This window comes from Pieris rapae, chromosome 7 (assembly GCF_905147795.1).
Source record: "Pieris rapae chromosome 7, ilPieRapa1.1, whole genome shotgun sequence".
NCBI lineage: Eukaryota > Metazoa > Arthropoda > Insecta > Lepidoptera > Pieridae > Pieris > Pieris rapae.
Window position 1 is genome coordinate 4721276 of NC_059515.1, and position 25436 is coordinate 4746711.

Here is a 25436-nt window from a genome sequence, read left to right on the forward strand (position 1 = left end):
AATGTTTATGTAAGATTGAGATTCACCATGATGCCCGTAGACAGACCAGGATAGGGTGTCCTTGTCCTGGTCTGTCATGGGGCAAACGGGCAGGAGGCTCACTTGATGTTAAATGATATCGCCGCCCTTCGACACCCTGAATGACAGAGGGCTCGCGAGTGCGTTGCCGGACTTTGGAATTGGTACGCTCTTTTCATGAAGGACCCTCATGGAGTACTGTACTAACAGCACTGCATGTGGGGCCGAATTTGCGCGTCATAGAGTTGCAAGCGTTGGCTCTAGGCCTTGGTCTGCTGAGCACACCAAGCTTCTTAGAAGCTTAGCCATTCCTTCTAAATGATCGCGAAACTGAACGTATTCGATAAGTCAACGCCAAGTATTCCGATGCTGGCTGTGGCTTTAAGAAGAATTGTCTTCCAAAATAAGAGTACAAACTTGTGTCTTCCTAGGGTAAAATTGGACTTTATCTATTTATCGTTAATGCTCTTTGTAACATAAAAAAAAGAATATACTTTAATAATTGTCTTTGGTATTGTCAGTTCGATAAACAATAACGAAATTATATCAAAAGTGCTCCAATGGACTTTCGGACTAATCCTCTTATCCGAGTTAACACAAAGGATTACTATAAGACCCTATGAATATAATTTATTTTACCCGTTTCATGGAAACTCTAATAATTATATTTTTATGTTACAAATTAATGATTAATTATTATCAATGAACGTAGAATTATTAGGAATTTAGTTTTGAGTCCTCAAATTTTAAATTTTTTTATCCAAAAACTTTAAATTTTATAAAAGTTCTTTGTAATAATAATAATAAAGGCTCCGATATTCCAGCATAAATATTTTAATATTTTTTGAGTGCATATAACCTTAATATACTAATTATAATGCTTGGTTTTAGAACCCCCTCCAATGACCTATAAAGTACAGTATTTTGCGTGAACTCAGTAGCAATAATAACACGCAATGCTCAAACGATAAGCCAACACGACGCCATCGTGGAAATTAACATCAACAATAATTATTATTATAATTAAACTTTACTTTAATTTATTACTAGCAGCATTCTCCGGCTTCACACAAGTCACAAGTGAATGGCTGGACCGTTTGCGCTTATTCCTAAATTGTTATGTTTGTAATTGTCAGGAGGTTCTTATGAAAGAAAAAATTAAGAAAATTGCGCGTAAAGTTACAAAATTTAAGAAGACGTTTGTTACGATACCAAATTTTTTTTTGTGCATAGGGGTTTTACAAATCGAACTTTTTTGATACAACCTCATGACGTTCAGCCAATTGACACCCAGCTACAAACAAAGAGTTTAATTTAAAATACATTTGAACATCCTTCTAACAGCCGCCACCAACCTTAACTCACAGCTGGATTATTTGTGTAAATTCAGTTATTACACACATAAAAATCATATTACCTGCTAATGTATAATGTAGCATTCTAAATAAGACATTGTTATGAAATTAGAATAGTAGTTTTTGACTTTATTCGTTACAAATATACAAATCTTTCGTCTCTCTCTGGCTGTAAGTATTACTTGTTCATGATTATTTCAATCCATACGCATAGGTTGTTTGCACATGTACTTCATAATTTTAGCTTCAGTCAAACGTAGTATATCGTACATTAAACAATTAAAAATTTTGTGATGTTTATTGAGCAACTCTGCGAAGCTTCTTAAAAAAACATATCCATTTATTCATTTGCAATGCAACAACGTTTTCAATTATACAATATAAACAATGATTCAATTAATATTCATTTTAAATGGAAATTGTTGGAAAACACTTTACTCAACAAAAATTCCAGTTTTAGTTTAATATCTAAACGAATGAACTGTTTTTTTTTTTGTAGAAAGCGACTCAATAGTACCAGACTATTTTGGATTAGCATATTCTTTATCAGTATCATATATCTCTTAACATTGATCTGCTTATGTCATCAACTTTTTTAGTTGTGATTTCAACGCTACAAAACACAAGCAACAAAATAAATCAATCCTTTGCAACATCTATCTGTCTGTATGAATTAAGGTTGAGAATTTTAATATAATCGATTATGGTTTTAGGTGCAGAGTTGGTCTAGTGGCTTGAGCGTGCGAATTTCAACCGTGCTGTCGTTCGTTCGAATCACGGCTGTTTACCAATAGATTTCACTCGCAAGCATGACACAAAAATTACCGTCAAGACGAAGTCTTATAGCGCCTCTGTTTCTTTTTTGTTTTTCTGATTGAAAAATAACGATTATTGTCGCAAAAAATCATGTTGGAATACACAAAATCCACGCGGACAAAGCTGCAAAAGCTATAGATGATTCTTTTGTATCATTGTAATTTATAATTTATCTTAAATTATATTCATGTTAGAAGTCGACTTAGACCCCGAAATAGCCTACCTATATGTCAAGGAAATATGCTAAACCACAACGTCTCTAGACACCAATAACGTACACGATGACATATACAATTCTTGTTAATAGTTACACCTAGACAATACTTAGCAGCAGTAAATTTTAAATGACATTTTGACTAACAAAACGCTGCCATATCTCCGGAACCTTTCCTAAAGAGACTCCTTTTAATTATATATTTTAGTTATTACATTTTAATGTTAGTTATTATATTAGAATTATTTATAAGATATATATGTAAGTTGATATTTTAGTTATAATGAATAAAATTCTGAATTATAAAATAATGATCACAAATGACTGTATCAAATTTTAATAATTCTTACGATAAGATAACGTTTTCGTATAAATTAAATAAAATGCGAAATAAAGTTTAATTTACGACCTTCAACAGCAACCTCATTTGTTATGAATAGACTATAGAACTGCCATGCACAGATAACAGAACTGGATTACAGCGACTTATCTTTGTTTCTAAACTTTTTAATGCCCCTGTGTGGAATTTTATTTTACGTCTATATTTATTTTTTTATAGTTATTAGTAACCTATTAGTATGGTATTCCATTCCTGCATACTAATTCTAAATAAAACAGAAGCTTTTTATTTCACATATAATAATTTCATCTACATACAGTCATACTAAGTCTATCAAACCGGTGGACTCTATTCCCGGCGAAACAATAACTGTTTCGGGTCGACAAGTACGTAATAGACTAGATCACATGTCAAGAATCAATAAATTGGGATGGATGGCTAATAGGCACTGTGACAAAATTAGACAGTCATAATTATGCAAAGTTTTAACATAATTTATGTCAAATTAACTAAAGCGACTACACTAATTTAGAAACGAAAATCAGGTTCTTCACAATATTATGACAAATTTTATACAATGACATAAGTATATATATATATATATATATATTGAAAGTTTCAGTCTCACTGTGACTCACTGCACATGTACATTTCATTTACTTATTGGTAGAGTAGCTAAAACTAGTGGCTATAGTCCGCAAAATAGAGTTTTAATGTATAAAAAATAATAATACGCTATACGAGTGTATTTAAGTAATTAATTATAACGTTTGTATATTTAAGTATACATGTTTGATATTTGTTTTACTAACTACGGGGCGGAGTGGATAAATTACGGTCTACCGGCTTGCGGTATATTTGTATACACCCGTTTTTAAATATTAGCAAGGTCTGTCAATAAAAAGTTTTATAGGCCAAATTATAGAAAGTTTTTGAGTCATAGGTGTGAAAGATTCGGATAACTATTTTTTTAATAATAGCTACTAATTAAATTTAATAATTATTTTTTTAGATAATATCTAATCTGTAACATGTATATATTTACAAGTTCTGCACCGACCGAGCTGCATTTTTTGCATGAGATACATATCCGCGACCCCGGAAAAACAGTTTTTTAAACGATCAGTGTACCAATGACCGCGCCATCTGCCGTAAACGAGGATAACTCTCGCAGACAACCGCAATATTCGTTGCCAATGTTTATTTACTAAAAAAATTGCTAACAATATTATGTTGGTTTGTGTACGCTTCTAAAACTCAAAAATCTTTAGAAGTATATGGTTTAGATTAGAAAAAAAATAAGATGCGAATGGCTTATCACATGGGCAAATGTAGTTGCGTCTTTCCGAGTCGGCAAACCTGATAGTCTTTATATCTACGCCATTACGCAGATAGTAAATATTGTATATCCACTGTATATGTACTTTTTGTTTTGTTTCTCATTTCTCAACTATTCAATCACAATGTGCGAAGTGTGGCTGGGGTTCAGTAAGTTATTGATAAAATTTGACGTTTCGTACACTCTACAACAATCGCGATCAACAAGAGAGGTAGAATTTGCTTAACGAAACGAATCAATAATATTCATATTAATCTTTTTTTTTATGGTACTACACCTGGTTGATGACGTGTGCCAACAAGGGGTAGGTTCGATAAACCGAAATTTGTATTGAGCTGTTAAACTTACATTAAGAAACTGATACTGAAGTGTGTCTGCAAATTTCCTAAATTTCAGGTACTATGTGGGATTTATAAAAGAAAATAAAAACCTTTAAATAAATAACATTATTTCGTGCCTTTATAAGAAAAGTCAAGATTTTCTTTCGTAAACTCGATATTATATTACTGTCAGCAAACCACTGACAAAGAAAATAGCAATGAAAACAATTACACAGCTTTTCTTAGAAACTCACAATATTTCATGAATGTTACTTTGAGTTTCTAGTTGTGAATCCATTAAAATGATTTTATATACTTACTGCACAGCCGAAGTTTTTTTTTTAAATTACGTTTTTTTAGATTTCGAAGCCCTTAGTACGGTAGTTAATGTAAAATTTTAAATGGCAGTTTTGGCCGCGCACCACCACTTTGTGGAACCAGCTGCCCACTGAAGTATTTCGGAACCAATTCGATTTAGGGTCCTTCAAGAAACGAGCGTACCAATTCTTAAAAGGCCGGCAACGCACTCGCGAGCCCTCTGGCATTGAGAGTGTCCATGGGCGGCGGTATCACTTAACATCAGGTGAGCCTACTGCCCGTTTGCCCCTGTTCTATAAAAAAAAATACACAGGTAGAGTCAGGGTTCCCAGCGTTTCCATAGCAAACTAAACATTAACAATGTTTAACAATAAGGCAAAAGAGCTTACTCTGGACAAAGACAAGACAAGAATAGAAAGTTAGGCCCTTCCTAACGTGTCCCAGGATAGATTGGAAACATTACAACATAATAATGTAGCAAAGCCTATATTTCTAATGTACTTTGATATTGTCCAATGAGTAAACTTACTCTTTGGTGACAAAAGAAATGGCATCCCTAAAAATGCTAAAGGGTCAGTATTCTTAGTTCTTACTCTTAGCTGAGCTTTGTATAGATTCATTTCGTATATAATTTGTATATGCCTTTAAAAGCCCGTCTTACGACTCCATAAATCAAGGGGTAATGACCTTCAAGATAGGCCCTTGGCTACAGTTCTGCTGTTTAACTGCTTTAATATCTTTTGTCTTTGGTTCACGGGAGTAGGTACTAAATATTTAAAACTTCTTTGACGAGAACAATATTTTTTGACCCCAACGTTTTTCACTGTCTGGATTGTGGGACTGGATCAGTCGTGATCAATACACTAAAACAGCACATCTAATTAGAAGAAATGGACGCTGTGTTATACTCTACTCTTAGTGCTAGGCATGTTAATGTCATAATTATAAAGAGTAGGTATTTAGATATTTAAATGAAACGGTGTCACTATTTATTGATGAAAATTTTGAACTGAATGACTTGCCTTAATCTGGATATAAATTGGTTTATATACTAGAGGTGTTTTTATTTATCATTCTTTTGTGTGAAAAGTTGTCTTATTTGAATTAAATTAACTTTTTACAACATTCGCTTAACATTGACATCTTAACACAATATTATTTCAAACTAATAATTTAGTTTCAATTACTTTTTATAATATAATAATGTAGACAGTAAACCAAAGTCCAGAGATTATATATTACTGAAAATACGGTGAAGCCATGAGAGGTAGTTTTGAACAGGATTTTTCGTGCATGACAATAATTTCGGGCTAAGCATTAAGTTGCATCAAATCTCAAGAAGAACCAAGATGCGCTCAATGACACGTAGCACCTTCTCCACAATATAATCCATCTCCAATATTGGTAAGGTACCTGCCTCCAAGAACATAAAAGTAAGGTTTGGTACAGTAATTATTACTAAGTCTATATGGAAGGTTAAACCTTTTCTGTTTCTGTTTAATTTAACATTTTCATTACTTTTAATTTTAAAATACGTATCCTCTTTATATACAAGGTTGCGTGTATCAGCTACATTAAACGAAATTACATAATATAAAAGGAAAACTTAAAATACTTTAGGTTGATACTAAACGTGTTTGTAAGCTCATAGCTGCAAAACTGTAGTTATTATATAATATTCCATTAGCTAATTGAACGCTACAGATAACCTACTCTTTTACTAATTACATTATAAGTACCTACTAGAAGCCATAGTCTAAAAATATCTTAGTTAAAAATGCTCAAAGTTTATTAACTTATTATGACACTTATGAAAATAGGTTTTAATTACATCAGATTATGAGAGAACAGAATATTTAGTAATTCTCCACAAATAGAACTTTTTTAATCTTAATTTACTGTAGATTTTAATTATAATTTTAATAATTTTACTAACATAGTTATAAGTTTTACTATACTAACATATAACTTATTAATTGGTCTGAAATAAATGAATGAGAAATAGATGATGGGCTTTAGTGTTACAGTTTCTGTGATCACAAGTTAAATTAGGAACGAATATATTTCTATTTAGAAAATAAAGAGCTATTATTTTGGGGAAATATAGTGCCCCACTGACTTTAACAGTTATTGCAGTGATATTTTATTACTTATTTATTAGATTCACGCTTAGTCATTGATTCATTGATCTGATAAATAAACGTTGATGATGTTATAATTCAAAATATTAACTGCTTAATCATAAGTAATATAAATTTATCATAAAATCCAACTTAATATGGCTTAATATGTTAATACTGTAATCCGATATTATTTAGAGTCAATCTTTGCGAAATCAATTGTCATTTTTAATCGATTGACATAGTTAATTCAGTCATGATCTACATTCGTATTTCTTGCTTGATTGTGTTCAAAAGGATTGTATTCTTTGTATTAGTAAATGGTTTACAATACATAAATATTGCTGAGTAGATCAAACTCAAAAATAATTTATTCATGTTGGTAACATTATGTACACTTATGAACGTCAAAATAAAGAAAGTTAATGTATTTAAATGCTTCTAATTTTAAATTTAGAATTCCGTAGAGCGGAAAAGAAGAACTGGCAATAAACTCAAATAGAATTAAAAATAAAGCTCCAAACTATAAGTTGATAACAAAACTATATCGCGACGAATTAAGTGGACAAACCATGATGGAATATTCTGGACGAAAGCCAGCCTGGAGAGTGACCTTATTAACGCATAATAATATTATCGCCATCTTCACATAATAAACCCCAACTGACCTATACAGATATAGATAAAGATATTTTATCCTTTATTGATGTTCGATTAGTTCTATCAAGGTTTTAGAATCCTTGCACTTTGCTTGGTATATGATCCGAAAAGAATAACTGTTATCTACATGGTTGTATATACCTAGTCTTGCCATAAATACTGAAACAAAGAAAAATATTTTTTTTTCTGTTGCAAATAACATTTATTACTTTTACAGTGTGTTAGTTTAATACATAAATAAACAACAATTTATAATATAAAAAGCTTATTCGAAGTGGTCTCCATTGGGTGCGATACAGTCTTTAAAACGTTGAGGCCAGTTATCGATAGAAGCACGCACTCTTTCCATGGGAAAAATCTTCACTGCCAATCGTACGGATTGTCTTAGGGCCTCTAAATTATTATGCCGTTTAGAGCAAGCCATACTCTCTAAAACTGACCATAAATCATAATCTAGCGGATTAAGATCGGGACTAGACGACGGCAAGTCTTCAGCGCTGATGAAGTCCGAAACGTTCATTTTCAACCAAGACTGCGTAGACCGAGCTTTATGACCCGTTGCCGAGTCTTGTTGGAAGGACCATTCTTTGTTATTGAAAATGGTGTTATTAAATGGCTTCACTACCTTCTCAAGGATGGTATCTTGATACACTTGTGTCGAAGTTTTGATACCTTTTTCACAAAAGTATGACTCAGTCACTCCTTCATAGCTAATACCCCACTAAACCATCACTGAAGTCGGATAGTACCCACGTTGCACACTGGCGACTTATTGGGAAGCTTCCTTAGAGCTTTGAGCACAAATACAGTCATTTTGTTTGTTAAAATGTTGCTCGATTGTAAAATAATTCTCATCCGTAAACAAAATTTTTCTGTGACCACTCTTTGCGTACCGCTTCAGTAATTTTTTCGATTTATCACCCTATTCTTTTTTAAATTATCATTTAAGAAATGACCAGAACGTCTCTTATAGGCTACAAGTCCTAAGTCATCTTTTAAAAAACGCAACATGGTTCTAGGTGCTATCTTTGTCTCCCGAGATAAAATCTTTTGCTTTTGGACAGGATTTCTTCGAATTCTTTCCCTTACTGCTTTGACCACCTTTTTCTTAAGAAGACTACGTGGAAGGCCAGATATTTTTCTGTCACAAATAGAAGAGGTCTCATTGTACCTATTAATAGCTCAGTACTCAAATATTTTACAAATACCAAGCGTATGGAGAGTTTTAAAATGTGCATTTAGCTTTATACCTACTTTGGTAATGAAATCACAGCGATTCGGTTCTCTTCATCACCCCACTGCATTTTAATATAGCAAAATATTATACAAAGTATTGGCGCCAAAATGAGAAAACTTAATGGACAATCATATAAAAATAACAGATTCCAAATTAAAATGTAATATTTTGTTTATTTTTAATTGTATCAGTATTTATGGCCAGACTAAGTATGTGTAAAAATTAATTTTAAGTTTGAACATTAACACCTCTTCGTAATATGATTGAGGCCAGTATTTTCTTTATCAACCTCAAGTAATAATCTGACATTGGTTAAGTATTTGTTTCTCGTTTAATATCAATTGACAGAGCTCAAGACTAGCGAGCCTAAAAATATATCGTGAATTGAAGCAAGTATTATAGTGAAATCGTAAATCAAAATACTTGTTTGGACAATTTAACAGCGCCAAACAGAATTCGCAAAAAACTCTAAACAATATATATATTTTTTATTCTTTAAAGTTATACAATATTACAGCATTTGTTACATATTGTTTTCTGTTATCCAATTAAAAATTAAAACCTAGTTGTGTCATCTAGGAGGCAATCTAAGCTTTATAATGGGCAGATATATTTTAAAAGTATTTTTTCTGGATCTAATTATTATATACTAAAATTAATAGAACTTGGTTTAATAGCATAAGCGTGAACACGTAACAAAGTTACTCTCATTTATAATGGGCTGAGACTGAGACTCGAGATAGTAGACGATATTTTTTTTGAGTTATCAATTTTCGTTTTATTAGTAGATTTGACAGCTTAATATGTCAAGCCAAGTTTATCGCATTTGATCGTGTATAAGTGGCGCCAATTCCTTGCATGATGTATTACAGTACTTTACATATTTTCTGGGGAAAATCCCGACATTTACGTACAAATTATTTCAACGTTTTTATTAAATTGCGCCTTTAGCTTAGTTTGTCACGCTCCTCGTATCATTTAATGTAATGTTTTTATGCTATATTTATAACTTTTAATTTAAAGAAAATAATAATAAAAGAAAAACCTATAAATTTACCAGTTTAGACGTAAACTCTGGATACTTTACATATCATACATACATTACTAAATTGGTATTTGCATAAAAAAGACAGCGAATCTCGATACGCTAACAGCTGACGACAACGTCTCAATGAATTTGGCGCAATGCCAATTTTTACGAGGTCACAAAGTATTTACTTATCATTTGTATGACTTAAATTTCAAAGGCTTTCCTTTTCTAAAGTGCAATAATATTTCATTAACCTCACTCTCTTAGGAAAATAAATCTCGTTAAGAAACCTTAAAACCTTATGAAATTATATTCATCTTTGTTGCGTATTTTCGTTTAAAGCTTTGAATAACTATTTTCATTTTGTATGGAAATCTATTGTTTCCGTACACGGAAAATATATTTAAGGACATTAATTAACCCCCAAACAATTATTCTTAAATTAATTATTAAAAATATAACAATATTAATTAATTATTACATTCTATGTATATTTTTGAGCGAGATTTTCCAAGTCCAAGTTTTCGGTCGATTGTTAATAAATTACCTTTTATTATTTATTATAAAATTTATATTATTTATTATTAATTATGAAATTTTAACTCGTTTGTGCTTAATAGTATCGTAGCATTACTACTGGTTCATTTCAGATGGTGGGTAAGACTACTTTTAGAATTTAATTACAGCCTTCTTGAGTGTAAAAAATCTACGCTGAACCTGTTGCTAAACATAGAACTCTGTTGTTAGATCATGTGGCACCATCATCCGTTAACTATTATCCTCACCATCATTAAGTAATATTAGCCTCCCATTTTAGAAGCATACATACATACACCTCCTCGAATCACCACCACCACTATAAGAGTATGAACATACATTTGGGATGTAAGTCTTTTTCTTTTCTGTCTTTTTCTCATAAACCCTTGTCTTTTGTATCGAGAGGTTATGTAAATCTGAGATGGTGATTTGCTCTTTGGCATAAATCTCAAGAGTCCATCGCTGAAAGCCATTTTTGCTTTGAAATATACTTTTTAATAGCTCCAAAAATACTATTACCTAACGTAAAGCTAAGTTAAATTCTATTTATTCTTTTGTTTCATATAAATCCATAGGCATCTAAATAGGATTTATTTCACTCATACTTCGCCTTGTAAACGACTTTTATTGGAAAATTGCAACGTCCGTATTGAATGTGCCATAGGAAATACGAAAAGCATGTTACAACTCAAGTTTCATGACCCAATTTTCCTACATTTACAAAAACTATAACTATTGTCACACTACGTTCGGTGGGTGCATTTCGAGTTACGTGTTAGTTGCAACCTGGGGTCGTGTATTCGATTTCTGGCTTATTATTAATTATCATTTACTCATAAGGCAGAGAAAATTGTAGAAAACTGTTATGTCAACAATGAAACGTATGTAAGGTATTAAAAGCTAATCACCTTGCTACTGTAATCAAGTTGTAAATGTACATTAAATTCCAACACAAATGTCAAACTACAAGTTTGACAGCTCTCGAAACTAAATCTGAGTTCGATTTACCTCGTGTTCCACATATATAAGTAACAGGTTTATTGTATATAGAAGTTACACAGCTACATGTACGTACAATTACTTGTGCATTAACTTTTAGAATATAAGTATTAAAATTAAGTTTCTGAAACACGTGTGACGTTCCTAATTGTTACTGTAACCTGGGTGGTTAATAAGGCAAAAGGCAGTCTATGTTGAAGTTTTAACTGAACCTAGGATTTTACCGCAGTACCGTATTGTAATGTATTAATATTTAAAACTAACTGAATCCTTTGTAATATAGCTAAACTCTTTGAAATATATTTGCAGCCTATATAACCTGCAGTTCGAATTAAAACGTTTTTTGCTTTTTAAGCTAAAGCTGTTGCTTTAATAACACGCCAACTTTCACACTCTCGGTCCACGTTATTGTAACAAATTTAACACGACTTTTCGAGTGCTATAAAGCAACGACCGTACATTGTATGTTACTGTTGTTATTTTATAAAGAAATATTCTTTAAATTTCACTTATGATTTCCACGTTCTTTTTTAGCTTTAAAATTAAAATTACTTTTCAAAAATTCCTAACTGGCAAAACATGCTATTAGATACGTAATAATGCGAAGCATTAGTAGTACAGTGAATTTAGCACAAAGTTGTTATAAGCATACAAATTATTAGCTAAGTATGTGAAAAAAATTATTGGTTTTCGTTTATTTGTAAAGATATTATTATATAACATCATCTGCCCGTACCTACATTTTGACTCCTACACATTTCAAGATATAAGCCAGCTTCCACTAGCAATTACATTATCGGATATGCAGCTGTCGAAAATCATTGAAAATCGGACAGTACATTAATAAATATTCTTAAATCTGTTATTATCAAATGTTATTGAATTCACTTTATCGATACTTATATGTAGAAGAAACAAAACATTTTGTACTTAAAATTATAATAATGAATTGCTCTAGTGATATTTTTCTCTTAAGAAGAAAAGGGCTAAGGATATTTTTAACTATGGAAAATAAAATCAGAAGTGTTGAGTTAAAGCTAATTGATCAGTTTGATTGTGGCATATAATTCATACGTTTTAATTTTAAGGAACAATAATTCTAATAATACTTACTCGACATAAATATGCAGTCCACATTAGCTCGAAATATACACCACTAACATAGCGACAATTGACGGCATTATATACACAAATTATGATTCAAAGCTACTCTGTTTGAAAAAAAATTATTAATTGAATTTTTGAGATTCCGTTGCGACATGCTACGACGGGCAATGCTACGCGACTGACGTAGTTCGTAGCCCGTAGCTATGAATTGGAGGGAAACCTGCGCAGAGCCTTTTTTGGCATGTGGGTTAATGTCATTGTTATGTTTGTTCGACTTGTTTCATTGAACAACTAAATGGCTTACTTCTAGTTAGCAAAATGTGTGTGTGATAGCGATGATTGATTATAATAGTTTTATAATTTGAAATAAATCATCTATTAAAAACAGTAAAATAAAATATACATTTACAAAGTATTTTGTATAACTTATAAATAACAAGCGAGGAAACCATTAAAAATAGACTTTTTTAGTAAATAAATTTAAATAAATATTACTATAAAAATATTGTATTTATACATTTAATTTATTCATTTAATAATTCTTTCTCAAATAAGTTATTATTTCCTTATTACTTTTTGGTTTTATAGTAGGCTTCGATGTATTTACCAACAATTATAGCAGGACGTTTTTGCCACTGGCTAAGTGTCTGTGCATCAGGTGTAACCTGAAGAAGATATAAATTAATTCGAATAAAAAACGCATTGAAAAAGTAACGACAACTTAAAAGTAAGGACCTAAAAAAGTGCTCCGTGGGCATATTTGAATATAACCGAAAGAGGTTGACTGAAAATGTTTAAAAACTTAAAAACGGCTTAATGTAGAATGTTCCCAATACTTTTTCGAAGTAATCTCCGTCCCTCTCTACACATCGTCGTCATCCAAAGAACCACTGCATCTTCGTTAAGCGAATACCTCGAATTTTATCTTAAGTTCTTGGGAATAAATGAAAGTTGCAGGGTGCCAGGTCAGGACTGTATAGCGGATGACTCATTACCTCGACACCTGCCATAGTCAAATATTCAACAAAATGGGACATATTCTTCGTTTGTTTTGTTGACCGTTTTTGGGGGACTAAAGAGAATATACCAACCTGGTCTCCGAGTAATCGATCAAGGAAAGTTACGCATAGGTCTGCTGCCCGTAGTCCGGCTTCTTTTGTAATAGCTGCAAAGGCTGTAGCTTCCATCTCAAGGTTCTTTACGCCCAAGCCTACAAGAGTCTGTAGGAAATCCATTTTATCCGACTCTGTGTAGTCACAGAATGCACCGTCTGTTCTTCCTTCACCTGGTTATCAATTACACTTTTGATAGTATTAAAATAAATATTTCAGATGCCAAAATATACTAATAGACCAGGGTCCATAATTTTGAAACCAAAAAAATAAAGTGTAGAATATTTGGAAATTGGAAAAGGAGGAGAATATTATAAAAATGAAAGGAAAAATAATTTACGGGCGGTTTGAGGTCGGGAAGGGGAATGGGGTGAGTTTTTAAGGGTAGAATCGGTTTATCTCGATTTCCGGCAAAACTAAAAGTCCTATGGAAAAGTTTTCCATTTGACTTTTCCTTTTCCAATGGTTTTCATCCTACTATTTTTTTTTCACTTTTTATTATTTTTTAAGGCTTCTATTCTGGTCTCTTAGGACTAAATTTAAGCTCGAAATCCATAATTTCTATCACGAAAAAAGTTATTATTATTATCTTATTAAAAAAATAAAAAGGAGAATAGTTTGGTGTCAAGTGTTCCAGTTATTATGAATTAATTTAACGAAATCATTCACAGTTTTATGTACTAATAATGTTAAAATGTATGTAGGTACTATGTTTAAGGTAGGACTGACACACGCTGCTGTTTTGTTATTGCTATTTTTCTTTTCTCATACGCAAGTATTATTTATGCACATATATACGAATACATTGGTATAAAGCCCGAGTTTAAACTGCGTTTGCAAAAAAGATGCAATAGAAATGAAGTCGCCATAATCCAATATTTAATTACCTCTATAAAAGTCGTTGGCAGCCATCGTTCCTCCTACGTACGTATTAAAGTCCTCATGAGACGCAATAGAATATAGTTCTTGGTTTAATCGCTGATCGAAAATCGCGGGGAATGTCTTGATCTTCCCCAATATTGGCTACAAAATAAAATTTGCAATAAAAATACACGACAAGATACGAATAAGGTACATTTTCAGAATTAAATCGTAAACGACACATATAATCCTTACCAAGTCATATATCTTTTCCAAAGTCCCATTCATACCCCATGAAGATATAACAACGGACCCTGCTGGAATCCCCATGCCACCGCTTGTACCCAATCTGAAGAAAATTGGGTCCTTTGCCTTCGCGTAAAACAGCATTTTCAATACTTCCTCCAACACAACTGTCATCGACGGGATACCGATTCCATGCTATAAATATTACATACACATGCATAGTGACTTTTGGACTTGCTTTTCAGCATAACTTAAGTATATATAAATAAAAAGTAATAGCAAAATATGTTGCTAGATGCAAAACTTCTTGATCAATTCGAGAATATTTTTATTATTCCTATAACTCTGAGGAAGGTTTTTATAAAGAGAAAAAATGAGACAAAATTGTTTCATTTGGTGCTTGAGCTTTTATTCTGAAATAACCAAAATAGTATAATAGCATAGCAATATACGTAGGTATGTAGGAACTAAACAAAAAGGCAAAGTAAAAACAACATTAAGACCTAATAGACAGCTAACAGTTAGTAATATATATAAAATAATTATCAGTAGATGTTTTTATATGGCTATTCTCCTTAACAAATTCGTTCCCACGTCTTCTTCCCCTCTATATTGATTCAGTAGTTTAAACAAGCTCTATACATCTGATTGGCAATTGGTACGATGATATCACCATATTACCTAATGGGTCACTGCGTCCGATAAATAGTATCGTGTAGTGATAACTCATTATCAAACGACAAGCGCATAATGCAGCACAGTTGCAATGCGTTCCATAATCAAACTTTAAATGCGATACTATCCTCTTGAAAAGATAAATACTTACATTAACGCACAGTACTGGCCCAACTTTATACATAACGTATCTATGCGCTTGTTTCACCATGTTCTTGAAGTCACACGGAATATTCAATAGCTGGCTCATGTGTGCAGCTACGTCCTTCATTCTGTATTTAGTTCCTCCCATACATACAAACTAGAATTGTTTGTTTTTTACAATATTAGATTATGAAGTTGCAATCTAGGTGGATATTGGTTACAATCAAAATGGTAACAAATAGTTTAAGTAATAGTATAGCAACGTATGGCCACGTAGGAAAAGCTTCAAAAGTGCTCTATTGTTTGTAACTGAAGCGCGAAAATCGTTTGATTTGTATTAATAATTGAATGATACTATCGTATTTAACGTAAACAAATTTTAAACTATATTAAAGTTCGTGCTGAGCGCTCAAGTCTTAAAATTCACTGAGCAAAGGAAAAATCTACAAATTTTTTAATTTGTAATTGAACTTATAACTCAAAGAGTTCAAAAGAATTACTTTTAGGGCTTAAAACAATTACGGGTTAAACAATGTTATACCTCTTAATAGCTTGCTATTAACCCACTCTTTTTTTCTATAAATATTGGGGTTTGTAAGTTCTCATGCAGACAGGAAAAAAATTAAAATTGAAATAAATAAAATAAAAAAGTTTAATAAATTATACCTTTACGTCACCAAACATTGCTGGTAGATCATGTTTCTCAGTATCAAACCCGAGATGGTATAAAATGTCACAATCAAGCTTAGATAAGTGCTTATTTGGTAGTTGCATTGACCCATCCTTATTTCTGAAACAATTCAATAGAAACTACGAGTTAAATTTAATAAATGATTTCACAATGATTGTAGGCGATCCTACAATACTAGTGATTAGCTTAAAGGTAATGTTCATTAACAGTCCACGAACATAATGTTCTGACACTATGTTCGTGACACCGAGGTATTGCACTTGCACTTATGTATATTCACTACACTAGGTATATTAATTCAAAAGGTTTATGTCTGTTTAGGCGTCTTATTCCTGTTATACAAAAGAAGACACTAAAACCTCGAATTGGATTATAATTTTGATATTCACAACATATAACATTTTAACTGTATCTCTCTGTTAAATAAATAAATGGTTATTGATTAAACAATAGGCCGAGTAAAATACTTTATAGAAAATACTGTCAATTACATTATCTAATTAAAACCTATCATACATTATTAAACGTGCGCACATAATCTAGCTGCGAAGCGACTGACTCAGAATGTACCATGAAATATTGCCAATAATATTGGGTAGTGTGCGGGGACCATATATTGATGAAGATTAGTGCCAATCTTGCATTGACAATATTATTTTGTGTGTGCGGCTAGCCTTAGATTTTAGGTGTCATTTTACTACACAACAGAAGTTTAAAATAAGGTTTTGGGAATTAAAAAAAATGCATGCACATTCTTTGATCTTTTTTAGTTATTTGGGTAATTATACTGTTATAAATATATCTCTTTACGTAGTACTTACTTAGGATATTCATATTTATCGTGTTTCCAAAGCGTTTTGCAGTTGTCATAATGTTTATTCCAACCATCTTGCGTAGGCAATATAAAGTCACACGTACAATTCATCGTTTACCTAAAATGAAATTTTTTTTTTTTTTTTTATAACCCAGTTTTTTAAAACGTTCTGATATATTCTTTAAATAACGTTTATTCACATGGGTTTATCCTCGTTTTTTAACAACGCTACTTTTGAAATGCTTATGCGAAATTAATTTATGATATGCTACCATCAGTATACATAACTGTATTAATAAAATACTAACACTACAAAAAATAAAATAAAATATTTATTTAAGAAACCTTTTTTCCAAAACAATTCGAATTAGTTTCAGCAGTTGCAACTCAACAACAGCCGAATAAATTTTATAAGATTCGCTCCTAAAAAAATAAAAGCTAGCTTATATATAATTTTGTTGAAGAAACAAACCTTTCACACATCACATATTTCTATCAACACCCCTTGTGATTGATAGAAATATGTGATAAAGGCAGTACTCAACACGTTAATATAAATAATAGTTGATAGGTATTTTTATTCCTTTGAAATTTCCATAATAAGTTTGGCGTTAAAGGTAGAATTTTTCACGAATGCAAACAAACAAAATTGAAGCGCGAAAACAAAAACACAGAGTTGAATTTCAAAACATTTCTATTAATAATATGACTAAATAAGATTAATTCGCATGTGTTACAAAATTTGTAAGTTCAATTCACGCCAATTTAGGATTGGTTCATAGGATTAGGTTCTAATCGTGACAAATCAAAAATAACTCACGAGGGCTTAGAAACGATAGCTTGATTACGTTCGCACAGTATGGAGTTGCCAACGCGACTGTTTCATGTTTGAGTAATGAGTCGACAAGTCTACTGTTATCAATTTCATTGAAATAATGAGGTTTATTCATTACCACTCTATACACGTAATTTTATAAGCATTATGGGCTTATTATATATATCGCAAATGAAGCGATTATCAATCTAAATTTAAAAAGGATCTAATCTTTTTAATTGATTTAATTCATGCATAGACTATTTTTCCGATACAATTTTGTAATTTTTTTACATCCAACAAGATGTAAGGTCCAAGAGATAATATTAAGTTTGCTCAGCTCCTCATAACATTCATTTTACTATCATTCTTAAATAAGAGAAATCAATCTATTAAAGTTATGTATTTTAGGCGAGTTGTTACACTAGAGTTGTAACAGAATTGTATTTCTGTTTCAACTGCTATTTATGTATGGTGTACAATTACATTCCACATAACATAGCCCACGTAGAGTAAGCAAGATTGAATATTAGTCTATCGAATATATATACAAGTTTTAGTATCACCTGAAATAATGGAAAGGAATTAAAAGACTTCGAATATTAAAGGAACTGGTAATTTGTAAAGTACAAGACAATGCATGCTTATTTAAAATACCACGAAACGGTCAAAGTCATACATGATAATAGTATCTGCTCATTAGCTGCTTTGTTTTAAGTTAAAGAAAAATAATAATTAAATTAAGAACTAAGAAGTATGTTAGCAAAGAGACCCGATTTCGGTGCCCAAAACAATATATATTATGTCGGGAAAAGAACTCATTGACACTCCGGGTGCCTTGTGTGCCAGCAAGTAACAGAGATGAGTACTATATAGATTTTGTACATAGCTGATAACGTATAGCTAGATTAAGCATTCTAGGTATACATATACTGTTACCGAAATCGAGGCCACTTAAATGGCACGATTTTAATAAGAAATTTATAAAAAATACTTTTTAATTATTTTTAGATAAAACAATGAATACTAATTTGTTTAGTCAAATGATAGTAGTATAATATGGAGATATAATTATTACTAATTCATAAAATTTAATTATCCACATTTATCTTATCTTTATAATATTTACACAATAATTATAAACATAACCAAAAGTTATCAAGATCGCGATATATCTGTAAATGAATTTACCAATACGATATTTCGAATAAACGATTTTGTATATGAAGAAGTGGGTTTTAACATCTTGATAAAAAATACATAAATACCTATATAATTTTAAACTCTTTAAAACTTGTTAACTTTATTAATTTAATTCCTTCAATTTTGCCAGAATGCCTGCTAGGCTGCTAGTATATATATTTGTTTTCTTCAAGATAAATCTATAAAAATAAAAAATATTCTAAAAACTATTTTTTTATAAACTGTAATGATCTTTTTTAAAAGAGTACGGAGAGTCTTTTACGCCGGCTTTTGCTCTCGGTCTACACCTTTTGTCTTCTTTGCCGATGAGTAGAGATGCGTACAGGTTAAAATTTAATGATGTGGTAAGTGATACCTTGATGATCTTATGTTCCAAAAATAAACGTATTATATTTATTTATTTTATTCGAGGCCAAGGATTTGTTTCTAATATTATTCGTAAAACTGTAAAATTTGACAACTTACATAACATAATCTTTTCTGCAACAACGTTCAACAATGCCGCATACTACTATGTGTTGCCTTATGGTGCTCCCACATTGCCGTTAGAAAATGTTTAATAACGTTAGTAAACATTTGTTAGCAAACATTTAATCACAAATAAATTTTCATGTTAGAAAATGTTTAGTAATGTTAGTAAACATTTTATAACAAAACAAATTATAACAAAATAAAACATGTGTTATCTTTTGTTTGTAAACATTTTATAAGGGTGATGGCGGGATAGGCGGTGCGGTGCGGTGGGGGTTAGAGTACGCAGGTCGCTGCGCGTCAGGGTGACCATTTGTGGCAGATTTCTGCCATTTGGGCAGATTTGGTACCTAAATTTTAACCCTGGCAGACCAAGCTGACGATTTAAAAAAGTGGCAGGATTTGGCAGATTTCAAAGAAATCCTAATTTTTTTTAAATACGTTTGAATGTATGTAATTCTATTTACTTAGAATACTTATAATTTTCTGTCTTATTATTTCCTTTATTTTTTATTATGCATTTATTTGGTAGGAAATCATTTACTGAGGTGGCAACTTTTGTCCTATGCCAGATAACACGGGAATCCCCGTTTATTCTGTTTTTATGTAGGTACGCCTTATGATTATGAACGGTAATGAATCAGTAATAAGGTTTATTTTCTTAATGATATAACTGATCGAGGTTCAAAACAATGTTTGTTGTTTTGTCTACTCCCACGTTATTCTCATTTGGCGTTGTGGTGCAGTGTCAGTGCGTTGTGTATTCCGTGCATGATGAAGAGAAAATACGAGCGTTCGTACCGACCTGAATGGGAGCAAGATCCTTTGCTTTCGTCCTGGATTTCCAGAGCAAAGGAGGATCCTGATGTTGCGTTTTGCAAAGCTTGCAATTGTAAATTAGTTACAAGATTGTCTTCATTAAAAGAACATGTGTTATCCCAAAAACATAAGAAGCATATGATTGGGTATAGCGGCCAATCATCGGTAAGTACTTTGCAATAAATGGAAATATTTAATAGACGTAAATATGTAATACGTTTTCAATAGATACCTATTGCAAGTAGAAAAACTAATATCAAACAATTATTTCAGGTGCAACAGTTTTTTAAGAAATCTCCAATAGAAGAGGAAGTGAAAAAAGCAGAACTTAATATCTGTGCTATGTTAGTGGAACATAATTTACCGTTCCGATTAATGGATCATTTAAGTGAAATTATCTCAAAATGTTTTCACGATTCGGAAATTGCCAAGTCCTTTTCCTGCAAGAGAACTAAAGCAGCAGCGGTAACGTATAATGTTTTAAAGCCAGAGCTAGAAGCAGAGATGCTTGCCGATTTAAAATCATGTGAAAACATTAAAACTCGTACACCAATGTTTTCCTTAGTTATAGATGAGACCACAGATGTAACAACCACATCAACGCTTGCAGTTGTTACCAAATATTATTCCGAAAAAGATCTTCAGGTAAAAACAAAATTTTTAACTTTGGTGGACTTGCAAGGAGCATCAGCCCAAGCTTTGTTCGATTCACTTTCCAAGGCGTTAATCAATGCTAACCTTAACATTAACGATGCAATTGGTTTCGGAGCTGACACTACTAACGTTATGTTTGGCGAACAAGGTGGTATTATTGCCAAAATAAGATATGTAAATCCCCATTGCATATTCATTAAGTGTGTATGTCATTCTACTGCTTTGTGTGTATCTCACGCCAGTAAAAACTCTTTACCAAGGGCTATTAACCAAATAGTGCAAGAGGTTTATGGATATTTTGCACACAGTAGTAAAAGGCAAAGGGAATTTGCTGAATTCCAAGACTTTATTGGCACTGAAAAGCATAAAATATTAAAACATTACGAAATTCGATGGCTATGTTTGCATGCATGTATTAAAAGAATTTTGGAGCAATGGGATGCCCTCAAACTTTTTTTTCAATCGCAGTTACTGGAAGACAAAAATATTTCAGCTGAATTTTTATATAATAGTTTGAATGACAAGATATATAAACTTTATTTTTATGCTTTGGATTATATACTGCAAACAGTTAACAAACTGAACACTATATTTCAAGGAGATTATACGACAGTCCACACAGCATTTAAAGACATTTCCGAGGTGTACATGAGCCTTTTGAGTTGTTATATGAAAGGTAATTATTTGAAAACCACAGATCCACTTTGTATAGATCCAAAATCTAACGTCAACTTTTTACCTTTAAAAGATTTGTATTTAGGTGTGAACGTTAGTAAAGAAATCGGTCGTCTATCTGCAGATGTTAGTCTTAAACCTGGAATTCAATCTTTCCTTCAAAGAATGCAAACATTTTTTATTGAACTCTGTAATCAGTTAAAAACACGTTTGCCACTGACTAATCTTTTTAAAGACTTACAATTTTTAGACCCGCAAAATGTTGTTTACAAAGATTTTGTATCAACAGTAAACATTGCAAATAAATTTCCCAATATAGTAGATGAAAATAATCTTCAAAAAGTTGACGACGAATTTCGACAAATTAAATTTGACAAAAGTGTAACCGATTTGTTGGAATCTGGTGGGAGTAGCACCAGTACAAATTTAAGTGTGGATAAATTCTGGGGAGCGATTGGGAAAATGCGTGATGCAAATGGAGCTCCAAAATATACTAATATTGCAAACTTTGCAAAAGCTCTATTAATTTTGCCATTGTCAAATGCCTCTTGCGAAAGAATATTCTCCCAAGTAAATTTGAACAAAACAAAAATAAGGAACAGGTTCCAAAATAAACATGTATCCGCGTTAATAACAACAAAAGAAGGTATAAAGGAACATGGAGACTGTATCTCCTTTAAACCAACAAGGAATATGATTAAAAATATGTCGTCAAAATCAATTTACGAAAATGAAGAGTGCGGAGAAAGTTTTGATACTTTTATAGTTGAATAATAAAGGAATTCCTTTGAATAGTAGTATTTTATTTATTCATACCCGTCTTCAATGTCATTAGATGCTATAATATGATGGCATATTTTTGGCATTTTCTGGAGTTAGCTTTGGCAGATTTTGGCAGATTTTTTGCCAATATCGGGCAGATTCGCTATTTTTGAAATGGTCACACTGCTGCGCGTGGTGTCTCGCTTGTCAGTTCCTTTGTGTCAGCGTGCATCGCTGTGCGTGTGTATTAGTGGTTGCGCGTGCGCCAAGCAATAAAATATGTCCGGTAATTGGAATAACGATGATGTTTACAAACTGATTGAAATGTTTCAAGCAAGAGAAGTACTATGGAACACGATGTCAGAGAGCTACAAAGACCGAAATAAAAAACACGATGCTTGGATGGAAATTGCCAGTGAATTTAATATGGATAAAAAAGTAATTGAAAAAAAGATTCGATCACTCGTAGGTCAATTTAACCGAGAATGTAAATCTAATAAATCTGGTGCAGGAGCTAATGAGTCAAGTAAATGGTTTGCATTTAAAAAACTCATGTTCCTTAAAGGCAAAAATATTCCAAGTTTAACTGTCGATGGAGGGTTGCAGGTGAGTTTTATTTTAACGTCTTTTAATAATATTTAGATGCCCAGTCCAAAAACCCTTCATTTGAAAAATATTCTGCGAATTCTTTTCTTATTTCTTTCCCATCATCTGTCAGGGATTCACATGCTTCAAGTGGTGTTAATTGCTGCTGTTCTAATCTCCATTGTCCATCGATACGTGTACCAGTTACTATGTCATCTCCATCATAGTATTGAGATGGAGCGTAAATCATGCTCGATTCAGTTTTTCTTATAAAATTATGCAGTAGCACGCATGTCATAATTAAAGTAGTAGTTTTTTCTGGATCTAATAATATTGTAGTTCGTAAAACTCTAAATCTGGCTGACAAAATCCCAAATGCGTTCTCTACTGTTCTCCTCGCACGACTCAGTCTATAACTGAAGATTCTTTCCTTAGAATTGCTATCCTGTGGTCCTGGAAAAGGTTTTAATAAGTGTTTTTGTAAAGGGAACGCATCATCTGTTACGAACACATAAGGAAGAGGTTTGTTTCTGCCTGGTAGTGAGCTGTCACTGGGTATTTTTAAACTATTGTCGTTAATTTTATTTCGAAATTTTGTGTTTGCGAAAACTCCGCCATCACTTATGCGTCCTTGGCAGCCAATATTCACGTACAGAAAGTTGTATTCTGCGTCCACTATCGCTAAAAGTACAACGCTGTAAAATCCTTTATAGTTGTAATATTCACTGCCGCTATCAATTGGCTTTTGTATGGCTACGTGCTTTCCATCGATACTTCCTAAGCAATTTGGGAAATTCCATTTTTCTTCAAATGAATTTGCCACGTGTAGCCACTCTTGAGGTGTTGTTGGTATCTGGAACAAAAATAGAAGATTAAGAAATAGGCGCGAAAAATAAATTTATAACTCGTTATTCTAACAAATTTTATTGGATATTTTTATTAAGTATGAAATATTAATAGAATACACTATAAAAAAATATGATTTCAGTTAAGGGTTGTTAAGTAATAGAAAAAGAAAATCGCGGTTATAGATTTTTTTACAATTTTAGCTAATTTGACGCGCCTATAACTTGAAATTATCGTTTAGTTCTATTCTTTCAGGGTAACGAAGAAAACAGAATTGCTTCAGAAAACACTCTCAGTTTGAACGAAACAGGAAATACTGTCACTGATGAAACTACGGGCACGCCTTTCGCCACCCCAAAACCATTTCGGAAAAGAAGACGGCCTGAAGTAGAACAAGATCCAACACAACAAGAAGCTGTAAATATTTTACAAAGAATGTACGAATCTAGAAAAAGCAGGGATGAAAATGACGCATTTGGAGAGTATGTCTCGATGAAACTGAAACAAATAAAAAACAGTCATGCTAAGAATACTGCTCAACATCACATTAACAATATTTTGTACAATGCGACAATGGGACAATATGATTTTCCAAAAACCTTTACAGACCCAACCGCTAGTAGTTCCTGGGGATACAACTCTGAACCAAATCTATCCACTTTTTCGGAAAATAATGCTGACTGTAGCTCGAGAGGATACTACACCGCACCGAGTCCCTCGGCTTCATTTGAAACCAGTTCTTCGGATAACTCCAGGACACATACTCGTACCAGCGCAAGAACACAGAGTCCGTCTAATTTATCGGAATCAAGCCAAGATTCGACCCAATCATTAAACGATTTGTTGGAATCAATCAAAAATTAAAAAATACATGTTTGGTTTGTTAAGTATTAAAAAAATTATTAGTAAGGTAAGATAGGTACCTACCTAAAGTATGATTAGATTAGATCATATTAAAAGTAAATAAAAAAATAATTAAAAATGTTGTTTGACTTACCTGTATGTATTCCTTTAAAACCTCATTGAGAGCCTCGCACACTTCTGGTACGATAATAGATATCACTTGGTCTGACAACTTGAACACATTTCCAAGACTTTTATAACTGCTACCAGTTGCCAAAAATCTTAACGTTACCGCAAGTCTTTCCGTCACACTTACAGATTTTCTAAATGTAGTGTCTCGTTTGCCTATTTTTGCCCCAATTAAATTTTGTAGATATTCAAATTCGGAACTGTTCATTCTTATAAAATCTTTTAAGCAACCATCAATACCTAAATCCTTGAGATAGTCTGTGGCACTATATTTTCCTCTAGCTTTTAGCGTTTGGCGCATCCAATAAGAGCGCTTTTTCTTCTTTTTTAAACAAAAAATAAAAGCTATTCCAATGAGCAAATCTTCTTCCATTTTCGTGTAGACGTCCTCAGCCCTCAGAAGGCGAAACCAAACTGCGAGCCAATACTAGATGTTATAAAATGTTTAAACATTTTCCATCAATGTAGGAGCACTTATAACATGTAACAGTTTCTAACAAAGTGCAACAATTGTTAACATTTGTTAGTAAATGTTTTGGTGTTATAAAATGTTTACAAACATTTTATAACGGCAATGTGGGAGCACCATTAGTATTAAATAGAAAGCATTTGTGGCATATGT

General features: G+C 32.2%; 5 protein-coding genes across 8 annotated transcripts in view; 2 read left to right on the forward strand and 3 right to left on the reverse strand.

The window, feature by feature from the left end:
• LOC110993554 (multiple C2 and transmembrane domain-containing protein) overlaps positions 1-12847 on the reverse strand; it is a 61355-nt gene extending 48508 nt beyond the window's left edge. For both annotated transcript variants that reach the window (XM_045628830.1, XM_045628831.1), the window contains exon 1: positions 12417-12847. The gene's annotated coding sequence lies outside the window, so the exon portion shown is untranslated. The remainder of the gene's footprint in view (positions 1-12416) is intronic.
• Positions 12848-12899: 52 nt separating this feature from the next.
• Positions 12900-17927, reverse strand: LOC111001932 (uridine phosphorylase 1). 2 transcript variants are annotated; one of them, XM_022272002.2, is made up of 8 exons: positions 17774-17927; positions 16961-17071; positions 16115-16238; positions 15456-15605; positions 14639-14824; positions 14410-14545; positions 13502-13695; positions 12900-13075 (listed from the first exon to the last, which is right to left on the reverse strand). In XM_022272002.2, the coding sequence occupies exons 2-8, from the start codon at positions 17062-17064 to the stop codon at positions 12980-12982; spliced, it is 990 nt and encodes a 329-aa protein (XP_022127694.2). In that variant the 5' UTR covers positions 17065-17071; positions 17774-17927; the 3' UTR covers positions 12900-12979. The 2 variants fall into 2 exon arrangements, with proteins under 2 accessions (XP_022127694.2, XP_022127695.2); XM_022272003.2 differs by lacking the exons at positions 16961-17071; positions 17774-17927 and adding an exon at positions 16656-16690.
• A 2236-nt stretch (positions 17928-20163) lies between these two features.
• On the forward strand, positions 20164-22363 carry LOC123689368. Its single transcript, XM_045628999.1, has 2 exons — positions 20164-20425; positions 20534-22363. Exons 1-2 carry the CDS (start codon positions 20213-20215, stop codon positions 22361-22363), a joined length of 2043 nt encoding a protein of 680 aa, XP_045484955.1. The 5' UTR covers positions 20164-20212.
• Positions 22364-22507: 144 nt separating this feature from the next.
• LOC123689360 lies at positions 22508-24674 on the forward strand. The gene is made up of 2 exons (XM_045628977.1): positions 22508-22957; positions 24038-24674. The coding sequence occupies exons 1-2, from the start codon at positions 22631-22633 to the stop codon at positions 24644-24646; spliced, it is 936 nt and encodes a 311-aa protein (XP_045484933.1). The 5' UTR covers positions 22508-22630; the 3' UTR covers positions 24647-24674.
• Positions 22749-25400, reverse strand: LOC123689104 (putative nuclease HARBI1). Of its 2 annotated transcripts, XM_045628976.1 has the most exons (3): positions 24780-25400; positions 23590-23789; positions 23249-23389 (listed from the first exon to the last, which is right to left on the reverse strand). In XM_045628976.1, the coding sequence occupies exons 1-3, from the start codon at positions 25185-25187 to the stop codon at positions 23377-23379; spliced, it is 621 nt and encodes a 206-aa protein (XP_045484932.1). In that variant the 5' UTR covers positions 25188-25400; the 3' UTR covers positions 23249-23376. The 2 variants fall into 2 exon arrangements, with proteins under 2 accessions (XP_045484931.1, XP_045484932.1); XM_045628975.1 differs by having other exon boundaries at positions 22749-23789.
• Positions 25401-25436: the final 36 nt, after the last annotated feature.